The sequence below is a fragment of the Acartia tonsa genome, chromosome 9, assembly GCF_053477335.1.
Source record: "Acartia tonsa isolate MP-2025a chromosome 9, ASM5347733v1, whole genome shotgun sequence".
Lineage (NCBI taxonomy): Eukaryota > Metazoa > Arthropoda > Copepoda > Calanoida > Acartiidae > Acartia > Acartia tonsa.
The window spans coordinates 22152015-22176374 of NC_137268.1; the positions used below are offsets into that span (position 1 = coordinate 22152015).

Below are 24360 nucleotides of genomic sequence, written 5' to 3' on the forward strand. Positions count from 1 at the left end.
TTATATCCCATTGGATCCCTTAAAAATGTACCTTTGTCAGTTTGATTAGATAAACATTTACCAGGCTTTCATTTAATGAGTGTCAGGAATAGAAATCATGTACACTTATGCAAATAAAAGTCTATATCTTTGAAACTAACATAATATTCTGTCTAAGGATTAAGCGCGGTAGCGTTGTTAAAATGATTTATTCATCTTATTAAAAAAAATCATAAATAATAAAAAGAAAAATACGAACAATTAACTAACAAAATGATACACAGATAGCAAATAATCATTAGTACATTAAGTTAATAACAATGTTTAACAATCTCACAGTGAGATAGATATGTTCAAAAACGATAAATATGATAAGTTAGTTATGAGATTATTAGCAACATAATGTTATAACATATAAAATATAATGACACATAGGTTATAATATGGTTAATATCATGATATAATTCAAAAGGTTTGTGTTTATTTATATCTTTAATCTTGTTAAAGTCTTTTCTTCATAAAGATTGTTTTTAGAAATTTACAAAACTTGCTATGTATACCTAATAAAGAGAAAAAAAAATATTTTTTTCTGAAAATATCCCTTACGTTACTGTAGAATTGCTAATTATCGAAATTGAGTTATTTTAATTCAATTAAGAAAATCTACACTAGACACAGTAGACATATTGATAAACTAAGACTTAAACTATACAGTGAAAGCACAGTTTAGAACGATTTGCTGTTTACACAAAGTAAAAGATCTTGCTAAGCTGTTATTCTCTGGGAATCTTACTAGTTGTTTTATTCTAGTTTTATTAGGATATAGATTTAAGTTATTTTTTTTATAAAAAAAAGAGCTGATTAATACATAAAACAGAGGCTTAATTTTAATGCACTTTAAATTTTTAAGGATAAGGTTAAATTTTCTAAAAATCAAATAGACTTTACCTAAACAAAGGGGAAAAATAAAGGCTATAAATAAAATGTTAGCAATTTCATAAAACACATAAATATGCTTCATAAATATGGATTTATTCAAATTTAATTGGATGGTTTTAAAGTAGCGTTTAAACTTTTAAAATAATAATATTAATCTACACAGAAGGGGTAATTTTGTTATCATTGGGGATATATATAAAGAGGGAGGTCATTTTCTAGTAAATCCCGTAAAGGTGTGTGTTATAAGGCCTAAAAATAGTAGTAGAACGATAAGGTGCTCTATATATTTGTATTCCCTATTGAATAGAACAATAGGGAAGAAATTTTTTTTTTTTTTTTTGATAGCCGTACCTGGAATATCTGGAAATTTCTATCAAACGCTTTGTTTGGCTCAAGCTGACAAAAATAAAAAAAAATATAATTATAATAAATCAACCTGTAAAGAATGGCTTCTTCCTTAGTTTAATGGTATAGATTGTTCTTAACCTTTACATTGTACCTATAGAAAACATTATTATTATAATTATATTTTTTTTTAATTTTTGTCAGTTTGAGCCAAACAAAGCGTTTGATAGAAATTTCGTATTTTTTAAAGATATTCCAGGTACGGTTATCAAAAAAAAAAAAAAATTCCCTATTGTTCTATTCAATAGGGAATACAAATATATAGAGCACCTTATCGTTCTACTACTATTTTTAGGCCTTATAACACACACCTTTACAGGATTTACTAGAAAATGACCTCTCTCTTTATCGTCTATCCCTTCTGATCTTTGCTTAAAACCGTGCAGTTTTCTCAAAATTATTTGCCAATTACCATTCCCTTTCTGGAATTCCTTAAACAAGGAATACTGTCTTAAAAAGTGACTTCATACAAAGCGTGCACAATTTTCATTGATAAAATTAAAAGGAATTCCACTTTGAAGTTTTAATTTGTTTTTCATTCAACAAATCTACAAAGGATTTTTCAATGAAATAGAATAAAATATTTTTTAGATTGTTTTTTTTACTTTAAAACAGAGAGGGGACAATGGGCTGTTAATTACACAAGTCCCTAATGTTTTATCAAAACGTTTTTATTCGTTGGCTCAACAACGTTGGGTACTTTATTCGAATTTGGCTTTGTTGGTTTCTTTAATTGAGTGTCCAAACGATTCAACCACTAATTGTAATTTTTTGTATTAGCATTGGGGAATGGGATGTACATCAATTAGTCAGAAATATTCTTATTCCTTTAGATTCTTGATTTCAAAAGGTTTTAAGTTAGAGCTTTGATTTGAGTTCTGTATTTTGATAATGATTTTTTTAAATAACTTGTTGAACCCTAACTGACAAATTATGTAATTCTGGTAAAACCAAATTTGATTGACATACATTTACGTCCATATTATTGCACTAAACAACCTTCTTATATTTTATGCAGGGATATAAAGGGACAAGACAATGTCCAATAAATTGATGTACATCCCCTTTGATGATACACAAAATTACCCCTTATGAAGAATAAAATTAGTGTTTGAAACGTTCAACTTAATAAACCAACCAATCAAAATTCAATGAAAGTCCCAAAGGTTGTTAATCCAACAAATAAGAAAACGTTATTAGAAGACTTTGGGGACTAGTGTAATAAAAAGCCTATTGTCCCCTCTCTCTTTCTGATTATAACTATTATTTATGTTGATAAAATAACAGCCAATATTTTTAACAGGAAAAACTATGGGTCAAAAGGTTACTAAAACAAGTGATTACCTAAAATGTTTTTATGTCATATTTTGACAAATATCAAATTTTCCACTCTCTTTTTATTGTGTAAAATTTGCTGTAATATTATTTTTAATTTTGCCTGTTTTTTTCTACTATTTTTTTTGTACTATTCAGGGAGGAAGCGGGTATTGGGCTGTTTATTACACTAGCCCCCAAAGTTTTCTAATAACGTTTTATTATTCGATGGCTTAACAACTTTGGGGACTTTGATTGGTGGGCTAATTAAGTTGAGTAATAAACCGTTTTAACCACTAACTTTAATCTAAAGAAGTGGTACTTTTATGTATCATTGGGCATGTACAACAATTTAACGACCATTGTCTCATCTCTTTAGATCCCTGAATTATAACTTAATTATATTTGCAGGTGTCCCACCGCAAAGGTCTGCCCCACGTGATCTACTGCCGAGTATGGAGATGGCCGGACCTTCAGTCTCATCATGAACTTAAACCTCTGGATATTTGTGAATTTCCTTTCAATAGCAAACAAATGGAGGTGAGATAGATAGATACCAAATTATATAGGTAGATAGCCAGAAAGAAAGAGATGAGATAAATAGTATAAAGTTACATTTAATATTAAGAAATCAAATATCTAGATATTCATTTGGACGTAATTTATAATTGCCTAGTGACTTAAATACTCTTGTAGATGCGCTACTTAAACATATCAGATAGATTAAATTCTGAAATCAAATATTTTAAAACCAAAGAAACCATAAGAAATTTGAAGGAAAAAAATGTGATTGTACTATTCCTTATGCAATTTTTTGTCACAAAAAGCTTCGGCCCTATCTTATAGACGCTCATTGAGGGGGGTAGAAAGAAGGCAGAAAATGGCCTAAAACATTGCAAGTCTTTTATAAAAAAAGAACAGTTTTATCAAATACCTTTCCAGGATCTAAATTCATCAAGAAACTGAAAATCAAACCAAAAATTACTACTTTATATCAAAGAATATTATACAAAAAAAATCTTACTACTTTAAAGCCTCCAGGGCATTGAGGGAGGGAGGGGGTGAGAGAAGTCAACCACCACCCTAATTTCAATTCAAGTTTTTTTCAAAATTATGAAAAATATTTTTCTTGTGAGGATTTAAATACTCTTCTCCAAAATAGTTTAAAACCTTCCATGGACCTTTATGAAGCTTCACTGTAAAGAAGAGCAATATCGGTGCAGGAATTAGCGAGATCATTTGGTACACACAGTCAGACAGACAGACATCCTATTAACGTTTATGTAAGGATAAAACAATTCTAAATATTGTTTAGGTGTGCATTAACCCGTACCACTACAAGCGCGTGGAATCACCTGTTATGCCGCCTGTTCTTGTACCAAGGCATTCGGAATTTGCTCCAGGTAAAAGATAGATATTAAGATAGGTATGTAAAAGTGTCTTGTTAAGCACATTTTTGAAAAAAAAGTTTTTAACAATATGGGTATTTTTTATTACTTTAGATAAGATTAGGTTAGGTTATATTGGGTATTTGGTAGCTCATCTGAGTTAGGGGGTTATGCTTTAATAAAAAAAAAAACCCTCCCCACAATTTTGTCTATATTTTTTAACATGTAAAAAATAGATCTTTAACGTCTAGTTATGGGGAGGAAATCTTTGTAGAACTATTTTAATCTAAGTTTCTAGAGCATTTAAAATAACAAAATCTTCCTAGAGTTAAAGATTTCAAACGTTTTAAATAAAGTATAATTACATAAATATATTAAATCATCATTATAATTAAATCAAAATCTAAACACTACGCACTCATACACACACACTCATACACACACACACACACACACACACATAAATATGCTCATGTTTTATTTTAATCATACTACATGGTAAATTAAAGTTTCGCACAGATTATGTTCGTTATGTTTACTTTGTGGATTTTTATATGCGTAGCATCTCTATAAGTATCCGCCTTCCTCACTGACTGACTAATTCACTAACTCCTTCCTTCCAATTGGAAAGTTGTATAACGCTATTAATATACTTTAGTGCCCATGGCGACAAAGCTATTAGAGTATATTGGAGTATATAATATATCTATATTCTTTAAACTAAAATTGATTTTGATGCCTTTTAATCTTTTAAAACCTCATACTCTTATGCTCTTCATTATTTTAAATTTGTTATGGAAATACATGATCTTGTTTGACAATATTTATGTAGTTTTTGCGTAGTTCTGCATAATTTTAGAGTGCAAAACATGTGTGCAGTTTATGTGTGTGTGTGTGTGTTTGCAAAATATTTTATGCGCAATCCATCAAAAACATTCACATGTTGAAACAAGAATAACATTTATTGTATATGAAGTATGAAAAGCTTACGAAAAATAATTAAGTAAGGAAAGTTCCTATATGAGTTTAGCAAAAGCAAAAGAATGCTCTTTATAATTAACGACGTCATACAATACAAATAACAATAAACTATATGTTAGAAAATTATGATTTATTTTGTTTTTTTAAGGACATTCTTTGTTGCCGTATCAACAGATTCCTGAGCCAAATATGCCACACAATGTCTCTTTCAATCAGGTAAGCTTCACTTTGGTTCAATTTTTCTTCCAAAAAATCAGTCATTAAATAATTTTTCAATATGAAAAAGTATCATTCTTAAACTTTTCATATGTTAAACAAGAAACATGAGAAAAATATAAATGAGAATATGCTTATTTTAAGGAAGGTTAGGTTATGTAAAGGCTAGAAGATCACCACAGTTAAAGTACTACGTAGGAATAAGTCTCCGCAGAATTAGTTACCAGTAGGGAAAATGATCTGAAGTGTTAGAGCCCCTCACTAGCCCAGAAGTACCCATATTTTTTTTTTGTCAAATAAAGGGTACCTACGTAAGAATGTTGCTTTAATTTATTAATTTATTTATTTTGTGCTTAATTTATTGTCTTTTTCTTTTAGAATGGGTACCCCGGACCTCACAGCCCGTACCAGCAACCTCCCCCACATAGTCCTATCTCAGTACCTTCTCCTGGGGGCAGCACTGTCTCGGGTCATACAGGTAATCCTGCGATTGATAATGAGTATTTGTTACTTGAAATATATGATAATGATGAAGTACTTATAAATTGGGCTGAGAAAGATTTCTAATTAATTATTTTTTTCCTTTTATATAAAGTAGTAAGCTTTTTGGAATCTAAACCACTGTACCGATATGATTCTCCTTTATTGTAAAGCTTCTTGTAGGTCCAGGGAAGATTTTTTACTATTTAACTAAAATATGGCCAAAATTTTTTTTAATTTCATTTTTAAAACTCAAATTGAAAATTGGGATGGAGTCGACTTTCATGAAAATATGTAAATAGAAACTAGAGTTGACAAGAAATTAGATAGAAAGTTGAAAAGACATATAAATTTTGGAAAAGTATTTGATTTTTCTAAATATCCCAGGCAACCCTCATTCTCCATTCTCACTGGGACCAGAAACTCCCCCGCCCGCCTACAGCCCTCACGACGATGGTGGCGGGTTAGACCGGCCACCCGCCCCCAGCTCCGCGGGATCTATACCACCCGGCCAGAACATGGAAACTGATAACACGACGCTTTCTGAGGCAGTTCCCTATCAGGTAATTTTTAAAAATTTCAGGTGCAAAGTTAAAAACTTTCCAGGACCTTTAAGAAAGCTACTTTGTAAATAAGAAACACATCGGTAAGCGAGATCCTTCGGTTCAGACAGACATACACACACAGATCCTGTTACTTAATTATAAGGATTCTAGCGGTTGCGCCCCTAGCATCTTGGTTCTCTATATTCAATGGGACTAGAAAAATAGCTTAAAACCATTTCAAGACTTAAATCTGAACATTAAATAGCCTAACACCATCACGGGACCCACGTGAAGCTTACCAAGATAGCGAAACCAATCGGTTCAGTAGTTATTGAGATCTTAAGCTTCAAACTAAAAAAAAAACTTACTACTTTGTAACTTTTTATAAAAGGATATCATAATACCTAGGTATTTTCTTTTAGGAGCCAATCTACTGGGCCAGCATAGCATACTACGAGTTGAACAGTCGGGTGGGAGAGGTGTACCATGCCAACACCCATTCTATCATCATTGACGGCTTCACCAACCCATCTAATAAGAATAACAACAGATTCTGCCTGGGCCAACTATCCAATGTTAATAGGAATTCAACTATTGAGAACACTAGAAGACATATAGGTAATATTTATTTTTATAAGAACGTAGCTACTCTATAACTGACATGTGTCTATACGTCCGTCAAGTTTTGGATTATTGATAGATATAATATCATATATAGGGGATATAACTATTGAATAAAAAAAATAAGAACTGTTTTTACAGATATTTATTGGAACAAAATGTAATATCTTGTGTTGAATTGTTATCAACAAAAAAGTAGATCGTAGAAAAATCGCACTAAACTTTTTTACTTAAATTACAAGGTGTATCTTTTTCTTACATGAAAAGATTTAATTAAGAACATTCAACATTTGTTTTAAATAATGTTCAAAGCAGAGTTGTGGATCCGCATTGATTGTACGCGGATCCGGATCCTTGACAATAAAAATAAAATCACCAAATTTTTCAAAAAATATTTGTTCCTTAATCTCGAAGTCAAAAATACTTTTAATTTTTAAGTCTGAACCTAAACGTTAAAGATTGGCTCTCATCACAAGAATGTCTTTGTAAGTGACTATTTTATATAAATTTAGGTAGATTTTTCCATTTTTTTCGCATTTTTTTGAGTCCAAGGATCCGGATCCTTGGACTCAAAAAAGTGCGGATCCTTGCGGATCCGGATCCACAACTCTGGTTCAAAGTAGAGGCTATGTCCTATATGTAAAGCAGTAATACAAAACAAATCAACTAGCTGCTAATAAATCAAGGCATTTCCCTAGCTCATGCTATTTTCGTCAATAAACTATTAATTAAATAATTGGCAACACCTCTTAAGGGGCGTTTCCTCGTAATTCTAAAGTTGCTTTTAATACGTTATTTAAGGTTAGGTTAAATTAGGTTAGGAGATTGCCCCGCAGGTTTAGGCAATTTGACCCGCAGGGTTAGAGCACTCCGCAGGGGCTAGAAATAGAAGAAAAGCTATTGTGAAAATACGAAGAAATAATGTACTCAAAATAAAATTGGAAGATTTTTAGTATTGAACTGGCGGATTTAAAAAAAACAATTAAAAATTTTTTTTCCGTTGAAAAAAATTGTTAGTTTGACTTTAATTGGATAACAATGGGTGTATTATGTACAAAATGCAGTATGTTAAATAACAAGGATCAACACATCCAGAAAACAGCAAAGCAAAGGAACATAGATGCATATTAAAATAAAGTATATGTAGCAGAAAAAAATTTATAGAAGTCGGGCGCTTTGGAGTTAAGACAATGGACGATAGTTTGATGTACAATTACATCCCCAATGATAATCAACAAAATAACCATTTCTGTAGTTAAGAATTTTTGTTTGAAATGTTTAGACAATGCTAGTTTTAATCAACCAATCAAGATTCATCAAAGTTTTTAAACCAAAGAATGAGAATGTTTATGAAACTTTGGATACCTTTATAATTTGATTTTCTATTAATGAAAAATAGATTGTACAAACTATACTTAAGTATATGAAAGTTTTGCAGTTTAAAATAGTATCAACTAGTGCATTCATTTTTTTTGTAAAATTTGCAAGTGCAACTCCTTAGATACAGAACAGGCAATTATTAACTAAGGAAACAAACAAACAAGGATGGAAAAATCCACTGAAAGCGAAAAAGTGCTTATTACACTATTGTTTTTTATTCAAACGGCAATCTTTTTGTAATAGTGGACAGTGAAATATAAGCTTTAGAAAAGCATACTAAACTTTTTTTACCAGTATTTTTTATTAGGTAATAATTTAGACAAATTGTTTTTGATGCTTTTTTTTAACAAGAAATTGTAAAATATGATAGGAATAATTTAAAAAGTTCCGAACTGGTAAAAAGGTGGAGGAAATAAAAAAACATATAAATAAATGGGACACATGTTGCCTGCCCAGGGTTTTCCAGAGTTTTATTTCTTGAAGGGATTAAAATTTTAATTGAAAGGGGGAATTTGACAACCCCCCCCCCCCCTTTTGCACCCTATGAGAGACATTATATATTTTAAAAAAGAATATAATTATTAGCAACATAGTATTGCAACATTTTTATTAAATTTAGAGGAAGGGAAAAATGTGTTGTGGTATTTCATAGATTTTTATTGAAACTTTTATTTGGAAGATTATTATTATAGTAGCTTCGCTATTAAAAGGAACTATGCACATATGAAAGTATGTTTTGTATGTGTGTGATCATGTAACAAAAGATTACCTAACAATTTACATTTTCTTTTCATAACTGTCCTCAAATTTGCAACAAATAATTCATCTTTTAACACGACGAGTAGCAACTTTATAATATGTACTAGCGGCTTCTCCCCTTGACTCTAGTGGCTTTGCCCCAAGAGGTAATTTTAAAAAATCACCACTACATTTTAAATTAACTGCCGAAACAATGGGGAATGGATTTTTATTTTTGGGGGGGTTGGGGGTGTCCCAAGTCCGAAGAAAATAGCCTAAAACCACCACAGGACCAGTAGGTATATTCCCTAAATAGTAGAATCCGACCGATTCAGTGGTTACCGAGATCTTAAGGGACAGACAGACGGAAGGACAGACGTCATTCTACTTTGTATTATAGATTGTCTTTAGTCTTGTGTAATGGGATGCAAGTGTCAATTGCTCCAACTTTGTATGATCCATTTTTAAAAATGGTTTAAATGAATTTTTATCGAACCATAATACCCAATGATCATAAACAAGGTAACCCCTTCTGTAGATATAATTATTGCTTGAAACATTTAGACACAACTAGTTTAAACTAACCAATCAAAATTTAGTGAAAATAAAAGTTATTGAGTCAAGGAATGAGATAACGTGGTTATAAAACTTTGGGTACAAGTGAAATTTATATAACTGTCCTCTTCCTCAAACAGTATACTGATAAACATGGCTTTGGAGCGATTTAAATAATTTTATTTAACTCACTTACACTTTGTTACATCCAAAACCATATATGTATATCCTAACTTTACCCTGACAAAATACTGTCTTTAGAAAATTCCAATATTTTAATCACGGCCCCAAAATATTATTTATTTTTTATATATGAAATTTCTTTTATAATTTCAGGTAAGGGAGTGCACCTTTACTATGTAGGAGGGGAGGTGTATGCCGAATGTTTGTCCGACTCGGCCATATTTGTGCAGTCCAGAAACTGTAACTACCACCATGGATTCCATCCAACCACTGTCTGTAAGATTCCGCCAGGATGTTCCCTCAAAATTTTCAATAACCAGGTAAATTTTGCAATAGTGCTTTGGGATGTAGTAAATTAGGACTAAGGTAGAGTAAGGAGCTAAAGTAAGCTCCACTTAAATGTATCTATGAATGAATGGATTATCCATCTGACATCAGAAATTTAGGACTAAAAATATTTCTTGCTATATATATCTATACTAGCTAAAGCAATGAACTAGAATACAAATGACTAATTATAGGCCAATACAGAGACTAAATCGCTGGCCAATATACATTTTAATTGAACAATGGTAGGCCAGTATGGCTCCATTTTTTATAGGCCGTATGAAAAGCCTAAAATACAGGAGTAAGTTAAAAACAAAAAATATTTTGATTTTAAGGATGAAATAAATTTTGTATTTCAAACTTTAAACATTATATGGGAGAAAAGGATAATTCTTAAAAACATTGTTTACATACCTACATTAGTTACATCCTTCGAAATCATCCTCTTGCTATAATTTTTATACAAGCATGTTTGTATATTAAAATTCTAATTTGTATTTAAGCAAGTTTAAATTAAGGACAATTATAATAGAAAACAAATGTCAAATAAGAAAAAGCTTTACTTTCCATTGTTTCAAATATTTAATACATTATAAACGTTGTTTAACTTCTCAAAATCCAATCTGTTTACTTTCGTTTAACCTGGGTCTAAAAGGATAAGACAATGACCGATAAATTGATGTACATCCCGAATGATGATACACAAAATTATCCCTTCTGTAGATTACACTTAGTGGTTGAAACGTTTGAAATAATAAATCAACTAATAAAAATTCAATAAAAGTCCTTAATGTTGTTAAGCAAACAAATAAAACTTTATTTTAAAAGTTTGGGGACTAGTGTAATAAATAGTCCAATCTCCCCTATCTCCATGGTTTAACCCCTGCGGGGAGTCTAAACATGCATAATAGTTTTGATAGTAATAGACTTAGTTCATTCAAATGGTTTTGAAGTATGATTGCCTACATCCATGGCTTTAGTTTTGACAAGCGCTAAATCAAATAATGTCTAGAGAAACATGCAATTAAATTTTGCCAGTACTCATTTCAACAAGGATAATCACTTCAGTTAAAGCTAAGCCTTGTATGCATAATAAAACAAAGATTTTTTACTTGTTTTTGCCTGACGAAAAAGTTCATGGATACTCATTTGCCTTAATCTAAGATGTGATTTAATTCTTAATTGAAAATAGTTCTACAACCCACTGACAGAGTTGCTGTGCTCCTAAGGGGTTTTTGCAAAATATTGTTATTAAAAATGTTTAAAAGGTATCATGCAATAATTTTAATTTCATATATTTACTTTTTGAATAAAATAGTGTAGGTTACATATAAAAAAGATTAGCTTATGGAATTTCCCGTATCGCTTTGAAACCGATTAATATCCGTTGAATTAGAACCGGTATTCCTTCTTACTGAAAAATTATTTATAGCATCGTATTACATTCAGTTTTCTACGAATATAAAACTGTACAATTTTAAGATTAAAACCTTATGATTGTACATTTTTGCATTCGCGGAAAGCGGATTATAATACGATGCGAGATATTCATATGTATCAAAATACAATAATGTTGTAATAAATCCTTACGAAAAAATAGAAACTGCGTAGAGACTGTACTAACTTTGGTCGGATGTAAATACTTAGCAAATCTACTACCTAAAATATCAGTTTTAAGTAAAGATACTCATATACTATTCAAACATTTAAATTATATAATTTTTTAGGAGTTTGCAACTCTTCTGACCCAAAGCGTGAACCACGGGTTCGAAGCCGTGTACGAGTTGACGAAAATGTGCACCATTAGGATGTCATTTGTCAAGGGCTGGGGAGCTGAATACCATAGACAGGTAGTGTAGCAAGAGATAGATAGAGAGATAGATACAAATACCAATAGATTAAGGATACCTAGAAAGATATAAAGATGTAATTTGAAAAAAGTTGGAGAGCTAAATACCATAGACATGTACCGTAGCAATAAATAGATAGATACACACACATATAGACAGAAGAATCATTGGGACAGGCACAAATGTAGACTTTCAATCTTCTCAGGGATAAGGGATGGGAAACGTAGGAAAATATTATTTCAGGCCTATTTCAAGCCTAGGCCTATTTCTAGCCTAATAAACCAGTTTTGGGATGGCGCAGTGCTTCGTATAAAACGCTAATAAAAAAGCTGTGTGTGTGTGTGTAGATAAAGTATAGAATCAAATTCAGGTAGCTAGTTTAAAGTAAAAAACATAACTTTTTATAAACCTATATATTAATGGCTTTTGTTAAAATGAAGTTTTTTCTCTCCCAAATTTTTTTTATCTTTTACTTTGGTAATTTGAACTGTCAGAAAGCTATCGTTGGGTTTCATTCAGACAGATTTTAGTTTGTATTATTTGCATTTTTATTAATGAGTAAAAATTTTATTTGAAAATTTCATTGCTAATTAAAATTCAAAATAAATAAATTAATATGCACTTGGGTAACATTCTATCAAGTATTCTTTGTAGTGATATTATGTAGTGATCTATTTGTACTGTGTTTTATTGTGTATTGTACATATATTAGGGTTAAAGTGTTGTACCAATTCCGTATTAAATTTTTAAAATTCAAAATACAACATCTAATTTATAAACTACCAAATGAAAATTCGTAGCTACCTCCTTTCCAAAAAATAATCCCGTTATTTTTGTTTTTTCTATATGGCCCTTTTTTAATGTTTAACTCTAAGCAGATTTAATAATTAAGCTAATGTGATCTAACACCATTTATATTTATTTTTTAGTAGCAGACGAAATCATTATTTTTCCCAGAATTGTCTGCTTCTAAAATTTTCGCCAATTGGTGATTGGTTGTTAAAAACAGGCCGATTCTTATTGGTTTAGAGCTATAGCTACTTGGGAGCGTCCGCCAGTTTGATAGTAATTTGTAATAGTTGCAATATCCCTTTAGAATCTAGGCCGGGACCTAATTAATGGCCAGGTTTCCTATCCCTTATCCCTGAATCTTCTAAATTTCTAATTATAGACAGATTCTTATAATTTTTATTTTAGTATTGTAGAAAATTTGTCTTTTATACGTTGCTATACATGGTTCTTTCAGTAAAGCTGAGAACTGGTTCTTATCCTTCGGATAATAATAAGTTTGGAAGCCATACTGGAGATCCTGTTACTTTTATAATTGACATTATTTAATCTTTTTCAGGATGTGACCTCTACCCCCTGCTGGATAGAAGTGCACCTGCATGGCCCCCTCCAGTGGCTCGACAAGGTCCTCACACAAATGGGAAGCCCTGGAAATCATATCTCTTCTGTGTCATAATTATCACATGTTATGACTAAATAGATGGTCTTGGTCGTAAATAAAATCTTTTCAAAGTAATGACTAAAATAAGGTCTAAAATAATCAAACCAATTCTAATGGCAGGAAAATGTGATTTGACAACATATAAGTAGACAATGAAAATCTGTGAAAAATAACGTTAAATTTGGCATAATTTTTTAAAGAAAATACTGACACATAACTTCAAAACCAGGTTTAGACTTAAAGCATTGTGAAAGCAAATGTTGTGAAATTCTTATTAGAATATTCGTTTAGATATTAAAATAAATAATATTTTTGATAATCATTAGAGAACAATGTAAAAAAAACCAGAAAATTAAGTGTCTTAAAAGTACAAATCTACTAATAAAAACAGAGGTGGATTCTTTAAAAAAAAAAAATAAGGGTCACAGCATTGCTGGTGAGGCAAAATTGTTTCTTGTGAAAAATCCTCCAAAACCAAATAAAAATATCTACAAAAATTAAATAAAATCTTATGTTAATAGCCCTTCTATGATTTTATTTAATTTTTGTAGATTTTTTATGTGACTTTTGGAGGGTTTTTCACAAAAAGATTTTGCCTCACCAGCGAGCACCGACCCTAACTTTTTTTTAAAAGAATCTACCTCAGATTTATTTATGAATTTAAGTTTTACATTTTTTCTGTATTTAATATATAGTGCCATTTTAAATTATAGGAAAAACTTCTGACTATAATGACATGTTATGTTTAATATTTTTATGAAATTTTGACATACAACAACAAAAAATTACAACTGCAAGGCGCCAAGTTGTTTTTTTATTATTTGACAAACAAAAATGATAAAAATAATTGAAATTAATGATATTGTATCTTATTATTATTGTATCTTACATTATATTGTGACGTTTATATTTTATAAAAAGATAACAAATAAATTTTAAGTCAATTCTTTGTATTGTTTATTTAGATGTGTTGTTTCGGGTTCTAGCCATCTCCATTCTCCACGTACCTTGTAGTATATTTTATATTATAATTGCAATGTAAAGCTTTCATTCGCCCGATGGCTTATTGATTGCACGGTCTTTGTCTGGAAGTCTTAATTATGCACAGCACAGTAATGAGTTGCACCTGTTCATGGGCCAAGACATTTCCCCTTCTGTTACTATTGATATCATGAGCCTAACATAAAAGCAGTATGTACCATTTTATGGTCTCTAGTATGATGAGGTGTAGTTCAAACTGGTCCTTTAAGTATATGTAATGGCAAAGAACCCTATCTCCAAGTCTTGCCTAGGAAATTTTATAGGACATGGCCTAATGACCAGATTGATTTTTCATAAGATAAAATTTTGTCATTAAAATCGTCTTCATTAATAGTTTTTAAAGAGGATAATTTATATTAATAATATTAATAAAAAAAAGACTTTATATCTACTTCTAATTACTATATTTAATCAATGCTACACATATTAAACTAATGCTACATGTATCTTTAAAAATTTGGTAGGACTTCATTACCAAAAGCAATTTTGCATTATATAAACAGCAAAACAATAATAAATACTAAATTTTCATTGATGACATTTAATGTTAAATTAATCGTGCCCCAAATTCCGCTTTCGGTAACTTTGAATGATCTTTGAAAATCGTACATAGTGTTTTTTTTAATTCAAAGACAAAAGTATTTCTTTATTTAACCCACTTACCAATGACAGAAGTCAAAATAATCACTTTGTAAAAACCAGCAATTAAGGCATGATTTGTCCCACGCCAATGAAGAAAATGTCAATAGTAAGTGGGTTAAATAAAGCAATACTTTTGTTCTATTAAAAAAACACACTGTTGTTAAGCAGATTAATTTATATGTCATGCACTCACCCATTTAATTGAGACTATGAAAAAATTAGCAAGAATTTTGCCAGAAGTTCATATAGAATCCTGAGTAGCCAACACCAGCCCCAGTAGTGCCAGCAATGTAGTGCTCGTACGTGTTCTGGGCAGTAGCGGATGCAGGGGTGGCTATAAATAGTATTAGTTATTTATCGCAACGTATTCCATAAACAGCTTTCCGCGGATATAAAAAAAATTGTAAAAAGCTGGATAAAATACGATACGATACAAGATTTTTCTGTGTGGCTGAGTACCGGTACTTATCCACCGGATATTAGTCGGTTTCAAAGCCATACTGGAAATGTTATTATGAATTTTAGTGCACCATATTAAAACTGTCATCCCTAGATTCTTGGGTCTTCGTCCAAAGAAGTGATTGGAAATACCTTTTCACATTTAATACCTACATTTGCGACAACCTTTAATTGATTTAATAATCTTAAAACCACCGCAGGACCCGTCTGTATATACCCAGCGGTTACTGAGTCACAGACAGACGGACAGACATCGTTCTACTTTGTATTATAGATATACCATTTTATTTCAAATGTATAATATTTTCGTTGACTTTAACAAAATGTGGTTATAACTGACATAATATCGACCTATCGACTGTATAATTACACTTTAACTAGATAATTATAAGTCAATATAAATGATAAGACAAATAGAAGCTGTATGAATGTAAATTATATAATGAAGTTGTATGTAAGGGTTAGTAAAAGTTACTGATATTAATTAAAAGTTTATTTTTTAAAATCAAAGCACTTTACAATGCCCATAAAAATTTACGTCATTAAATACAAATGACCAATGTTAGACCACAGACTAAATTACCAATGGCAGGCCAGTATACATTTTAATTGACCAATGGTAGGCTAGTATGACGTCATTTTTATTGGCACTATGAAAAGCTTCTTCAAACTCACCAATAGCAATTTCCTCTCCATTGAATCTGACCCCCCATTTAAATGGAGTGGACCATGTACATGCTGTAGACGCTGAGCTAGGACTGGCAGCTGCTTGAGCCGCGGCGGTTGGGTTGGCGTTAAACACAGTACCACATATCCTGATTGTAATCAAAACTTCAGTCCGGAATAATTATATATTGCATCATATTATAAACAGCTTTCCCAGAATATAAAAATTTACAATTATACGATTAAAACCAGTTTTGTTAGTCCTGAGATGCATAAGGCACGGGCAAAAAGAAAACTGGTTTAAATATTAAGATTTTACATTTTATACTCGTAGAAAACTGGATATAATATGAATACGATACGATACATAATTTTTCACAATTAACCAGTTCTAATCCACTGAATATTTTTGAAGTCGTAATAGAAATAGTTTTAATAATTATTATACAAAAGGCAACATTAGCTATCTAAGACATGTTCTTTTTTCATTTTTTTTAAATTGACTATTTTAAAATTTCCATTACAGATAGGAGCTATAGAACATCATCCCTCTGGGGGAAATTTGGCCCATACCTAAAATTATTTAATGTTGAAATAAGCACCAATAATACAGTTTTTTGTGGTCTTGTGAATAATGCTTAGAAATCTCCATTAATCTTTTATTAACCCCACTGTGCTAAAAAATGTCAAAATTCTACCTGGAAGTGCCAGCAGTCTTTGTGGTCCCTGTACTCGGCTGTAAATTCTTAACCTAAAATAGTTATTTATCGCATCGTATATAAGCAGCTTTCCGCGGATATTTAAAGGTACAATTATAAGATTAAAACTAGTGGGCACGGGATTATATGTAGAAAACTGGATATAACACGATACGATTCATGATTTTTCAGTATGGCAAACTGTTTCGGTTTCCATTTTGTGTAGATTTGACCTTAACAACGTGGTTAATGTAGCAAAACATACAATTTGTTTTAAGATAATATAAATTTTTATACTAAAGTAACATGATGTGGCTGTATGCTTGTGTGTCTGTGTTTAACCACAGTTATTGCTAAACACTGAACCGATATAGATTCCATTTATATTTTACATATGTTTAAAGAAGGTTTATAAATATTTATGGAAAGGTACCTCCACCTTCCCAAGAGAAATCACCATTAAATAAAATACCAACCCTAAAAAAATATTTTTCTTTTATTTAAAAAAAAATTATAGGTGGAAAACAACTTTCAACCTCCTATCGTGCCCCTAGAGGTCTCTATGGGCGTTGCCGCCAGTAGTATTTACTCCAGTACAATACATTCAACCAATTACGCCAATAAGGCGAATAAATTTAAATCCAATTGCTTTGATTTAAATTCTACCTCAATGTAATCTTGAGTTGCTGGGTTTATAGCTGTGGCTGATGTCACTAAAATTATACATATCATTAATTTTTATCTATCTTCCAACATCTATATGATTAAAGTAAAATAATGAGTGGGCAAGAGCTATATGTATTATGTAACTTTCTCAACGTGGCAAATACCCTGTCAAAATTATTTATTGGCCGGGTCTTTGAAAATCAACTGATAGTAGGTTAAGAAAAAATTTCAAGTTCTTTTTCGTCTGCTAACTTAAGGGTCTTTGCTAATTTGGAGAGGTAGTTGTCTAGAATATTTATCTATCTATCTTACTATCTATCCAACTATCTATCTATATTGTCTATCTATCTATCTATCTATCCATGTACTTACTGCCACAGAGAAGACCAATGGCAGAGGTGCCAGGTCCCGCTCCTGCCGCGCTAACCCCAAAGCTTGTAAAGGAATTCGGGGATGGAGTTACTTTGAAAATCTGAAAAGAATTAAGCTGCTTATTTAACCTATAAAAAATGACGTTATACAATACAAATTACCAATGATAGGCCGGTATACATTTATATTGACCAATTTTAAAATGTATGTTGCCTATCATTAGTCATTTGTATTGTATGATGTCATTTTTTATGGGCACTATAAGATGCTTGATAGAAAAATTAACATGTGAACTTATAAACAAGATAATGAAAAAAAAATCGAAACCTAACGTAATAAAATTTAGCAGTGGGGGGTGGGGGGTTGATTTTTTTTCTAAGCATGGCCTAAAACCTGCGGGGTCTTATCCAAGATACAAGGTGTAAGGCTACCCTGTACCAAATATAACCTAACCTTAAAATCTCCTCCTTATTTTCAAATAGTTTCAATTTAAGGGGGGGGGGGGGGTTCTGTGCTCTACTTTTCATTTGAGGGAAACTGTAATTTTTTATACCTGAGGAGTAAAACAAAGTGAGCAGTACCCTCGTTCTCTTCGGAAGCATATGTCATAATATTGGTTCCTAAATAACAAACACAAAATAACTGTTATTTGGGAAACTAATCTATCCTAACTTTCAGTCCTTGTGTCTTCCTTACGCGCTAAGTTTTGCAAATCGCAAGTGTGTCGGTTAGTTCAGAAAAATCGACTTGCAATGTAAATAATGTGATTAGGCCGAGATTTGAACATAGCACCTTTGTTTATTTAAAGTTTACATGAATTCTTAAATCCCCTGAAGATAAAATAAAATAATATAAGCATTTTCCCTAGAAAATGATAAGGACATTTTTTCATGAAGTTGGATAAACGAAATAAATGTAACAGAATTAAATAATCTGCAAACAATTTTTAATTACTTTAAATTTGTCAAAAAGGAGTAACGTACAGACGGACGGACATACCCTAATAATTGTGTAGCTGCGCTTCAACCAACTTTCTGTAGATGAATATGTGAGGTTGAGGTAACAGTTGTAACAGATTTGTCCCATCCAAACACAAACAGAGTGACATACAGACAGACGAACATACCCTAATTATTGTGTAGCTGCGCTACTACCAACTTACTGTAGATGAATATGCGAGGTTGTGTGTAACAGATGTAACAGATTTTTCCCATCCAAACACAAACAGTGACAGACAGACATACGGACATTCACATACCCTAATTATTTTGTAGCTGTGCTACAACCAACTTACTGTAGATGAATATGCGAGGTTGAGGTAACAGTTGTAACAGATTTATCCCATCCGAAACTGTAAAATGTACCAGAGGTTCCTGAATTAATTCATTTAAAATAAAAAAAAGTTGTTATCACATAGATTAAAACCAGTTATGCTAGCCTCCAGGACAAAAGGCCAAGGCTAGCAATATTGGAGTATTTATAGTATTTTTCAACACTAATGTATTGTTGAAGTCATAAAGGAGTAATAATAAAAATAACCTGCCAGGTTTGCTGGCATCCTTTAGGATGAAGATATTTTTAAAAATTAATATTATTAGAATTGTAAGTAATTACATATGTAGAATATTAAGAAAAAAAGCGACCCCCTCCATCCTTAATAGTAAATGATTGACTGTAAATATTTATTTCTATTAGGCCCCGTAATGTTGCATCGTTCTAGGAAGTTTGATTATGAAACCCCTACTATAATCACTCATATTTTAAGATTTTGTGATTAATCTAAATAATGACACAGCTTGATAGCTTTCTAGTTAAAAAGTTAACCTGTATGATACTGTAGACAATCATCTACGGGAATATTTGGACTGCTGCACTCATACTGAGTAACCTGAGATATATAGATAGATAAATATATAGATAGATACTGTAGACAATGCTCTACGGGAATATTTGGACTGCTGCACTCATACTGAGTAACCTGAGATAGATAGATATATAGATAGATAGATACTGTAGACAATCCTCTACAGGAATATTTGGACTGCTGCACTCATACTGAGTAACCTGAGATAGATAGATAGATAGATAGATAGATACTGTAGACAATCCTCTACAGGAATATTTGGACTACTACACTCATACTGAGTAACCTGAGATAGATAGATAGATAGATAGATATATAGATAGATAGAAACTGTAGATAATCCTCTACAGGAATATTTGGACTGCTGCACTCATACTGAGTAACCTGTGATAGATATATAGATAGATAGATACTGTAGACAATCCTCTACAGGAATATTTGGACTACTACACTCATACTGAGTAACCTGAGATAGATAGATAGATAGATAGATATATAGATAGATAGATACTGTAGACAATCCTCTACAGGAATATTTGGACTACTGCACTCATACTGAGTAACCTGGGATAGATAGATAGATAGATAGATACTGTAGACAATCCTCTACAGGAATATTTGGACTACTACACTCATACTGAGTAACCTGAGATAGATAGATAGATAGATAGATATATAGATAGATAGATACTGTAGACAATCCTCTACAGGAATATTTGGACTGCTGCACTCATACTGAGTAACCTGGGATAGATAGATAGATAGATAGATACTGTAGACAATCCTCTACAGGAATATTTGGACTGCTGCACTCATACTGAGTAACCTGGGATAGATAGATAGATAGATAGATACTGTAGACAATCCTCTACAGGAATATTTGGACTACTACACTCATACTGAGTAACCTGAGATAGATAGATAGATAGATAGATATATAGATAGATAGATACTGTAGACAATCCTCTACAGGAATATTTGGACTGCTGCACTCATACTGAGTAACCTGGGATAGATAGATAGATAGATAGATACTGTAGACAATCCTCTACAGGAATATTTGGACTGCTGCACTCATACTGAGTAACCTGGGATAGATAGATAGATAGATAGATACTGTAGACAATCCTCTACAGGAATATTTGGACTACTACACTCATACTGAGTAACCTGAGATAGATAGATAGATAGATAGATATATAGATAGATAGATACTGTAGACAATCCTCTACAGGAATATTTGGACTGCTGCACTCATACTGAGTAACCTGACATAGATAGGTAGATGATAGATAGATGATAGATAGATAGATAGATAGATTAAAATATAGATAGATAGATTGATAGAATGATTGATTGATTGATTGATTGATAGATAGATAGATAGATAGATAGATAGATAGATTGATTGATTGATTGATTGATTGATTGATTGATTGATTGATTGATTGATTGATAGATTGATAGATAGGCAGAGAGATAGATAGATAGATAGAAAGATAGATAGATAGAAAGATAAATAAATAGATTTTTAAAATAAAAAAATAGAACAAATGGGTAGGGCTTTTTTGTAAAAATTAAGATTTATGCAAAAAAAATTGCTTTTTTATTTGATTTCCTTGTTTTACCTTGATTTGCCAACTTCTGGTGGTAGAGGTACCGGTATCAATATCTACTTTTATCTGATTACATTGGTCAGAGGCTGATACAAACATATGCTGGCCAGTATTCACTCCACAGATTACAGGAGGCGCCTTTCCATCTGAATTGATAATATAGATAATTGGTTGAGTTATAGATAGATACATTGATCATACAATAGATATATCAATTGATTATTGGATTGGAGGAAAGATAGATTGATTCATTTACAATCCATGCAGATGGATAGATATAAATAGATATATAGATAGATCATGAAAGAATCCAAATGGATTAAAATTAAAGACAGATTATTAGAGCAATCAATACACATTTAAATAGTCAAACTACAAGATAGATTTGAAGATCCTTGGATTGATAGACTCATTTAGTGATGTTTCAACTTTTGAAAAATGAAACTTCTTTACCTGGATTAGTTACAGTCAACGTATCCTTCTGACACTGTCCTGCCTAAAATAAAATGTTGCTATTTTACAAATAATTTTTAAAAATGTGTTTATTAATGTTAAATTTTGTTCATTGGCGTGCGGTAGAAATTCAAAAATGATATTCAAAATCCACTTAAAATCTAAATTGGTATCAAAATAAAAAAATATTACTAACCTCTAAAGCTAGAAGAACACTATAGTATCAAGAGTACTAGATGTATCAAAATAAAAATATATTACTAACCTCTAAAGCTAGAAGAACCCCAGTAGCAAGAGTAGCAGAAGTATCAAAATCTTCAGGATCAGAGAGAGTCATACTCTCAAAATCTATCCTCAACTTGCAAATATCACTGTTCATCCTAGATGTATAATAATATCATTTACAGCAATATATTTAAAAATTGTGAATTAGCTACAAAAACTGGTATTTTCTTCACTGCTTGAAGATGTTTATTTTCTGTTGACGATTTCCGGATCATAGAAAATCTACATTTTTTTTATGTTTGTACGTCTGTCTACAGGTATCTATTATATAACTTATTTTGTCCATCCTTCTGATTCAGCTTTAAGATCAATGTCTTTAATTGAAAAAAACTTTAATAATATTAGTATTATTTATTTATACAGATGTATGTCATATAGATAACATAAATCAATAAAATTGTTTGTTGAAACAATAGATTAATCATTTCAATCATTATATTAAGCAGTTTAAGAGATCTTAATAACAACACATAGACAAAATATCAAAACTTACTTGCAGATTGTGTAGATACATGGGTCAGAATTAGTTGATGTAGAATAGGAGGTCATAATGGCATACGTGGCATTTTCCTTCAAATTTCATATGATCTTGTTTTAAAATGATCATGAAATCTTATTTTAACAGATGGCAGTATTTTCACTTTGCCTTATCCTAAAATGAGTATAAATGGGAAAAAAATATGTCTTTAAAAATCACGAAACCTAAAATGTTTCTCCCATCTGGATAATATAATAATAACCAACATCCTCTCCCCTGGCCATGGAGGAGCGTACTGACCAATACATGAGAGCTATATTAGCAACCTAAATTGACGACCAAAAATTTCCCTGTCACAATATCCACCTATTTTTTATCCATTATTTTAATATTTAACAAGAACATGCCGAAGCTTTGCCACCGCAGGCAAGAGAGAAAGTACAACATACTCCAAAACCAGAGGCACAGCTTCCTGACGATGTTCCTGACTGAAAAATTACCAAAATTATTAATCTATCTATCAATTAATTTATTTATTTAATTTTAAGATTAAGTACTACAGTAGCAGAATATCTATTTGTCCATTTGAACTAAAATGTTTAACTAATCGCCGGACCGAAATGGATTTTTTTCTTTACAGAAAAGCTTCTTATTAGTCCCGACAAATTTTTTCAATCTATTTCTGAGGTGGGTTTATCTAATCCTCTAAGAGAAATCGCCACCCAAAAATTTATCCCCATACCCCCTTTTTTACCTTTTCTTTTTATTAGTGAAACCTAGGGTTGACTCTGCTGAAAGTGCCTATAGAGGCCTCTAGGGATAGAGCCTCTAGTTTTTATTCCAGAAACTTTGAACAGCATTTTAAAAATGTATGAAAGAATTGTCCTACCCTGTCTGAACATTCAGATTCTGTATAACAGGTTCCATTCAGGTTATTTGTTCCTCTGAATTAAAGAATGAAGTTTATAAGAGATAAGACAATTGACAATAAACTTTCGTAGAGTCATTTACAATATCTTTATAAATATAATCCTAGATTTTAAATCATAATAAGATTAATTATATTGTAAAAATAAACTTACGTGCATGGTTCATTTTCAAACTGGACAACATTAAAAATTCCAAGATTTTTTCTTTTTCTGTCCAGTGTGGAATTATCATAGGCACTAAATATTAACAAATAAAATTTAGGTAGAAAAAAATTTATTTAAATAGGATTCAGATAAGTTATGCAATATATATGGTAATTGTAGAAAGGAATAAAAATTTTCATTACAATTAAATATAGAATGAATACAAGGACGTCAAAGATTTTTTTAATTATTGAGGGGGGAGGGGTGATCACCCCTTTATCCCCCCACCCTTGGACGTCCCTGAATGATTAGTACACAACTTAAAACTCCGATCTTTTCCCTTATATTTGAAACAAATAGAAAATAGGGAGGGGGGATTGTATTTTTTATTAATGCCTAATCCCTGCAAGGGTCCCTAACCTTGAGGGGCCAATACTTGCGATGCCCTAACCTTACAGTGCTACCAAATAAGCTATATAACCTACCACCTACCCTAAAGTGGTAAACAAATAAACAAAGATTTTTGTGCTCGACTAAGCACTTTGAAAATATGAACCAGACCTTACTGTCCTTAACTTAATCATATAAAGACAGACCCTAATTTTAGAAAAACTAAAAGAAAGAATCAAAACTTACCAAAATATACTTGTTATGGCAAAAAATATCAAAAACAATAACATTATATTAGGCTTCATT

At 31.3% G+C, this 24360-nt stretch overlaps 2 protein-coding genes across 2 annotated transcripts in view; one reads left to right on the forward strand and one right to left on the reverse strand.

Moving 5' to 3' along the window:
* Nucleotides 1–14295, forward strand: part of Mad (mothers against decapentaplegic homolog 1) — a 36333-nt gene extending 22038 nt beyond the window's left edge. Inside the window, exons 4-12 of the mRNA XM_080172219.1 lie at nucleotides 3049–3177; nucleotides 3953–4040; nucleotides 5155–5222; nucleotides 5601–5700; nucleotides 6090–6265; nucleotides 6670–6865; nucleotides 9878–10044; nucleotides 11779–11901; nucleotides 13250–14295. Coding sequence (XP_080028345.1) covers nucleotides 3049–3177; nucleotides 3953–4040; nucleotides 5155–5222; nucleotides 5601–5700; nucleotides 6090–6265; nucleotides 6670–6865; nucleotides 9878–10044; nucleotides 11779–11901; nucleotides 13250–13366 — 1164 coding nt within the window. The 3' untranslated portion in view covers nucleotides 13367–14295. The remainder of the gene's footprint in view (nucleotides 1–3048; nucleotides 3178–3952; nucleotides 4041–5154; nucleotides 5223–5600; nucleotides 5701–6089; nucleotides 6266–6669; nucleotides 6866–9877; nucleotides 10045–11778; nucleotides 11902–13249) is intronic.
* Nucleotides 14296–15112: 817 nt separating this feature from the next.
* Nucleotides 15113–24360, reverse strand: LOC145327771 (uncharacterized). The gene is made up of 16 exons (XM_080171325.1): nucleotides 24301–24360; nucleotides 23674–23757; nucleotides 23481–23535; nucleotides 22999–23079; nucleotides 22607–22683; nucleotides 22094–22208; nucleotides 21829–21871; nucleotides 21388–21521; nucleotides 19720–19783; nucleotides 19190–19268; nucleotides 18449–18515; nucleotides 17896–17995; nucleotides 17524–17570; nucleotides 16858–16910; nucleotides 16169–16308; nucleotides 15113–15368 (listed from the first exon to the last, which is right to left on the reverse strand). The coding sequence occupies exons 1-16, from the start codon at nucleotides 24357–24359 to the stop codon at nucleotides 15253–15255; spliced, it is 1314 nt and encodes a 437-aa protein (XP_080027451.1). The 5' UTR covers nucleotide 24360; the 3' UTR covers nucleotides 15113–15252.